Genomic DNA, 6357 nt, shown 5'->3' with positions numbered 1-6357 from the left:
TTCTGAACATTTCTACTAAACTTTTGGTGGCTCAATTAATTTGTCACAGTGCAGTTGTCCTAGATGACAGTTACCTACGTTATCAGTGCCCGATCGAGGGAGTAAGTATCTAGTCTGTACTCAAAACAAACTAAACAAGTCTCTGCTGCCAATGCCCACATACGAGTCATCAATCATCGTCTATAAATACCTTACCAACAAGCATGCACAAACACAAAGAGAGGCAAAGCGAGACTGAGCGCCTGAAGGCCTATAACCCGGCCGGCCGGCACAATATTAGTTCTTTCGCCGCGCCATGGCGGACGCAGCGGCGCCGGGACTCGGGCAAACGGTGTGCGTGACCGGTGCCAGCGGGTACATCGGCTCGTGGATCGTCAAGCTCCTTCTGGACAGAGGCTACACCGTCAGAGGAACCGTGAGAAACCCTGGTACGCTACGCACGGCCGGCAGATTGATCGTCTATATCACTAGTTGAAATGTTCCAGTGATCGATGCTAGTTTCTTGTGTTGATCCTTGTTTCTGTTTGATGCGACAGAGGATGCCAAGAACGCGCACCTGAGAGCGCTCCCTGGCGCGGCGGAGAGGCTGACGTTGTGCAGGGCCGACCTCCTTGACGGCGGCGCGCTGAGGGCGGCCGTCGCTGGCTGCCACGGCGTGTTCCACACCGCGTCGCCGATGACCGACGATCCAGTACGTACTGTAACTAACGAAATCCGGACCTTAGCAGCTGGAACGTTTGTGTGTACTTGACTTGACATGGGTCCGGTACGAGGACAAACCTAGGCACCTAGTCCTGACATGTGGAAGCGCTAATTGTGACCCATGCTTGCTGCCATGCACGTCCTATATACTTATATTTCCCATATTATCGCGTAATTAATCCTAGAAATTTCTTAATGACTTTTGAGACGTGTAGTGCCGAGACTAAGAATGTAATCCGCTCTCTATATCTTTCCACTCCATCACTTGTCTATATCTTGTGCGCACTATCTAGAGCCAATCCCGTTCTTCATTTTTTTTCTAGCGATAAATCCGAAAGAGGGTGACAATATTTGGAGATCTAATTAAAAAAGATGTTGGAGAGCATTTTTTTTACCAAAATCTTGATTCCTATCATTCGTAAAAGGTATAGAAAGGCTTTGGAGTTGCTCTGTACAAGGAGAAATTAAAAGTCCAAATGGGCTAAACTATGATTGTTGGTCACAAGATTCCTGTGCTTGTAATTATTGGTTTTCCCATGTTACTTTGTATTTTCTCTGTTCTAAACTATAAGTCGTTCTAGTTTTTCTATATGCATAGCTTTGTCTATGCACCTAAATATATATTTATGTCTAGATATAAAATAAAAATTATGTATTTAGAAAAGACAGAATGCATCTTATAATTTAAAACGAAGGGAGTAGCTCTCACGTCCCTTGCAACTAATACGTTACTAACTTATAAGCATGTCTATGCTCTTAGAAAAGACAGAATGCATCTTTCAATTTTTTGGTTTTGTTTCATTTTTCCAAATAAGCAAGTTAGTCATAACTTATAAGCATGTCTATGCTCTTAGAAGTAGATTAAGAAATATCATATTTTTGGAAGTGAAAATAGATAAAATTAAATTCATTGTTCACTAGCAAACTAGCCATTAGGTTGTTAGTTGAGTTCATTGATCAAGTGCATGGTTAGTGACTTTTAAGCTTCCTAATGACTCCATAAATGATCAAGCTAAGATTAACTCTACTATAACTATGATTAAAATTAAAGTATGTTTGTTACAGCTCTGTTTTACTAGTGGAGTATTTTTCTTTCTTTCTTTCTTTTTTTGCTTTGGCTCTGTGAGTGGTTTTTTTTTTCACGGGTAGAATGAAAGCCGATTTAGAAAACATTTAGTAAAACAACTTCTCATAGTAGATCTGGGAGAGGGAACAGGGAGGAGATAGGATTTTTAGTTCAATTCAACACTCATCTCTTGTGAAAGCGGGTTTTCAAGAGCTTTACTTGAGGAATGAGGAGCTGACAGGAGGAGCTGTGTCAAACGGGGCTTAAAATAGTTCGATTTATAATACATAATTTTTGGATCAAAGGGTTTAGCCTAGCTTAAATAGAAAGCATAAAAGAACACCGAATTAAAATTTACTTATTTTGAGACGATGTATAGTTATATTACAACTTGACTTCCATGGAAAATCGGACCATGCAAGCATGCGTGCAGCTGATAGTGGTTTGAGGTGCAGGAGAAAATGCTGGAGCCGGCGGTGAGGGGCGCACGTTACGTGATCGAGGCCGCGGCGGAGGCCGGCACGGTCCGCCGTGTGGTGCTGACGTCCTCGATTGGAGCGGTCACCATGGATTCCAACCGCGCGCCGGACGCCGTGGTCGATGAGTCGTGCTGGAGCGATCTCGAGTTCTGCAAAGAGACCAAGGTATATGCATGAACTCCGCGTGGACGCCATTATTCAGATGCAGAGCTAGCCTCGCCCTTTGACCTTTGTTATGATGTCAGAACTGGTACTGCTATGGGAAGGCGGTGGCGGAGCAGGCGGCGTGGGAGGCGGCGGCGAGACGCGGGGTGGACCTGGTGGTGGTGATCCCGGTGCTGGTGCAGGGCCCGGCGCTGCAGCCGTCGGTGAACGCCAGCCTCACGCACGTGCTCAAGTACCTCAACGGCTCCGTCACGACCTACGCCAACGCCGTGCAGGGGTACGTCCACGTCCGCGACGCCGCCGACGCGCACGTCCGCGTCTTCGAGGTCCCAGACACCGCCGGCCGCTACATCTGCTCCGACGCCGTGCTCCATAGGGAGGACGTCGTCAGGATCCTCCGCGAGTTCTTCCCAGAGTACCCCGTCCCCGACAGGTTAGCTTCACTCGGTCAGTCAATATAGCATTGTCGTCGTTGATTATTCATTCTAAATCTAATAAGGCCCACTGTTTTCTACTGTATATCTTTTGAGTTTTAAGGAAACGTTTTTTAGATAATACAATAAACATATTGTTGGCACTGAAGATGACCCCAAGCCAACACATTAGCATGGCCTTGAACGCCAAAGACGTTGCAAACAACCTGCAACACAGTAAGAACGTGGCGTAATTGATCAAATGATCTAGAGACCGGTAAGACCGTTGTAGAGCCCGTTCTTGGCCGGAAAGACTCCTAAACTTCTCCCGGGAAGATCCGTCGGGGAGGAGCACGTAGAGGATCTCCTAGGACCAGCAAGACCGCCTAGGATATCGACAAATCTCGTCGGGAGACGTGACGAACAGCAGGAGGGTTTGAGAGAGAGGAGTAAAGGGGCAAAAGGAGTTGATAGATTGATTTTTTGATGATTGGATAGATGGGAACTCAATCAGCCATGATCCTCCCATATATATAGAGGGGGTGGTCTTATCTCAGTAGAAAACATCTCCAGAACGCGTTCTCCAAGTTTCCCACGTCAAAAACATACCAAAAATCGATTTGGAAACCAACTCGACTCGGAATCTAGGCGGAGTCGGCTTAGCCGACAGGGGAAGTCCGCTAAGCCAACTTTTGCGGGTTGGGTCAGCCCACGCGAAATGGTTACAGGGTCAGTCGGCTTAGCCGACTAGGGCACTCAGCCAAGCCGACTGGAGGGGTAGGGCACCGGCCTAGCTGACTAGGAAGTCGGCTTAGCCGACTGGCCTGGCTCGCCGGCGGCTCGCCGTCTTCTCCGCGCCTTTCGTTCGTTATTTTATCACGCCGCTTGACCTCCAACATGTCCAAGATGTTTATAACTTATTCATGGTGCCCAAAGCCACCTTGGGACATTTTTTAGTGTCAACAAATATCATGGTTTTAAATAGTTCGCTTTCGCTATAATTTTTTAAGAACATGCCACTATGTCATTACTAATTATCACGCTATTGGAGCTATAGACGCTTTAGGTTCGCTAAACGCCAGCCGCTATTTGATTTAGCCACAATATCGCCACTAATTCTAACCTCATTTTTTCACTCAAAATGACTAATAACCTTGGACTTGTATTGAGTGTGTTCATGAAATTTTCTATGCTCCATGTTTATGTGCATAATTAATGAAGACTTTCCATATTTTCTATAAAACAACTAAAGGAAATAGCTTCCGCTATATCTTGTTATAGCTCCTAAACAATATCACCACTAAATAGGTTATCCACTATTTAAAACCTTGGGAAATATTTGTTTTGGCTGCAATCATCCTCTGTTTAGGATGAATGAGACCACAAAAGCTACAAGAAAAAAAACCACCCACCACTAATAAGATAGACATATGATATAATGGCATACAACCAATTCATCAACTCCATAACATAAAAACAATAAGAAGGAGAATACTAACCTCCAACGTACTCGCCATGTAGTCAACCTTCCGCTGCTTTTCCATGACATTTCCTCCAAAAAGAACCAATCTCACCACAATTCAGGTGAAACTAGAATGAGTTCTGACCACCAAGCAGAGAAAGTCGTCATCACAAACACACAACATCCCCCCCCCCCCCCCCCCCCCCCCCCCCCACACACACACATAGGGCACACTGAATCCAATAAAGGCATCAATCTCTATTAGAGACACTAGATACTAGAACCTAGCAACAACAAGTGCAAGATAACCACTTCGAACAACGGCAAGCATCACGCATTCGTCAACCCATGAAGACCCTCTCAATGCGACATTTCTAAGGGGAGAGCGATATATGAAGACAATGTCATTGCACAATTGGATAAACCAAAATTAGGTGAGTGGAGTTTTCGACGACGCCTTCAGCGAAGAAAGTGGCGCACACGGGCGTCACCCGTCGATGAGAGTGGAATACAATTCCCACCAGTACATTCCATGGAACCAACACACTGCTATGGCCATCATTAAAGCACCAAAGAGTAGATGCCCACTGGCGAAATCATATGGTAAGGTCGCCATATCACAGATCCACCATGACTATCCCACCCCCAACCGTCAACTCACAATCTGCCAACGGGAGCCCAAGACAAGACCCTGGCCAAAGCTGGATTGGCAGCCTTTCCACTCATCCACACAGCGACCCAAGTAGCAGATTGAGATTGCCTTCACTTACGATCATAGGCGGCGGGCGGAATAGGAAGGAGATAAGAGACGCAATGGATAAGTCGAAGATGTGTGTGGCCACCTTTTTGGGTGCCATCGTGGGCCACCACCATCGTATGCCAATTGGCGGTGACGTTGGTGGCTAGGGAAGAGCACCAATCTAGACTAGTCGTTGGTGATGGCGGAAGCTCCTCCGGTCGCTAGAGAAAAGGGAGAGTAACGTGTGTTGGAAAGGAATTATTAGAGAGGTGTGTAGGAGTAATTTCTTTCTTACGTGAGTAGGAATTATTAAGGAAACATATAGTAAAAGGCATATGGATCGAATTGTCAATGTACAATGCTCACTCGTGCTAATAATCAAGGCTGAAAGTGTTGTCAGTGGATTTCACATACTGCAGAACCGACCGTGAAATAAATCTGCTGCCGAGTCCGACGATTAATTATGTGATTAGGCAGAAGGCTAGTTCTACTCTTTGGCATTAAGATTTGACTGTGACTAGTTCAATCAAATCAGTAGTCCAGCATTATGATTTGACTGTGACTAGTTCAATCAAATCAAATCAGTAGCTCAGCATCACGAGCACTTAATTATTTTGGCTCTAGGAATCTTATTGACACAATGCAACAAGTACACACGTGTGACGATGTCTGTTCCAAATTACGGACAAGTACGATCTTTTCCAATGAAGTTTTAAATAGTTGACTGGATGACACACCATCCTTCTCCACAACATATGTTCAACTTTCTTGGAACGGTTCTTCACTCCTCTTCGGAAGAACAATCTTCGTACTAAACGTACGTACACAAAGAGTATACGACAGAATACAGACATATATTGCTGCAAACATCACATTCTTAGCGAAGCTTGTATTAGTGTATGACTTGCGTGCCGTTCTTGGATTGCATTGTTGCGTGGCAGGTGCTCCGATGAGGTGAACCCAAGGAAAGCGCCGTACAAGATATCCAACCAGCGGCTGAGGGAGCTAGGCCTGGAGTTCACTCCGGCGGCGCAGGCCCTCTACGAGACAGTCATATGCTTTCAGGACAAGGGCGTCCTCCCCGTCTCTGCTGGCCCGTCGTCTCTGTAGATCAATTGAGGTGATATGTCCAGCAACAACGACGATGACTACACTGTTGCTCCACCAAATAAGCAATAATTGAAGCTGTTTTAGCTATAGCTCGAGAGTTATATCAAACAGACTATATCATAGCATGTAGCATGCATACTGGTACTAGTATATATTTCAGTGGATTATGTGGTGTGTCAAACTGTGTATGTAGGTGTGGTGTCTGGCAACATGCGTAAAGA

General features: G+C 45.6%; 1 protein-coding gene across 1 annotated transcript; it reads left to right on the top strand.

Moving 5' to 3' along the window:
- Positions 1 to 295: 295 nt before the first annotated feature.
- On the top strand, positions 296 to 6136 carry LOC136523582 (cinnamoyl-CoA reductase 1-like). Its single transcript, XM_066517215.1, has 5 exons — positions 296 to 428; positions 537 to 691; positions 2224 to 2412; positions 2493 to 2845; positions 5968 to 6136. The coding sequence occupies exons 1-5, from the start codon at positions 296 to 298 to the stop codon at positions 6134 to 6136; spliced, it is 999 nt and encodes a 332-aa protein (XP_066373312.1).
- The last annotated feature ends 221 nt before the right edge of the window (positions 6137 to 6357 follow it).

This window comes from Miscanthus floridulus, chromosome 18 (genome assembly GCF_019320115.1).
Source record: "Miscanthus floridulus cultivar M001 chromosome 18, ASM1932011v1, whole genome shotgun sequence".
Lineage (NCBI taxonomy): Eukaryota > Viridiplantae > Streptophyta > Magnoliopsida > Poales > Poaceae > Miscanthus > Miscanthus floridulus.
This window is presented reverse-complemented; position numbering and strand designations above follow the sequence as displayed.

Bases quoted from the DNA above. Each gene is read 5' to 3' on its own strand.
- LOC136523582 (XM_066517215.1), top strand. From the start codon at position 296: ATGGCGGACGCAGCGGCGCCGGGACTCGGGCAAACGGTGTGCGTGACC. The intron at 429-536 runs GTACGCTACGCA...TTGATGCGACAG, and splicing joins AGGAACCGTGAGAAACCCTG to AGGATGCCAAGAACGCGCAC. The intron at 2,846-5,967 runs GTTAGCTTCACT...GTTGCGTGGCAG, and splicing joins GAGTACCCCGTCCCCGACAG to GTGCTCCGATGAGGTGAACC.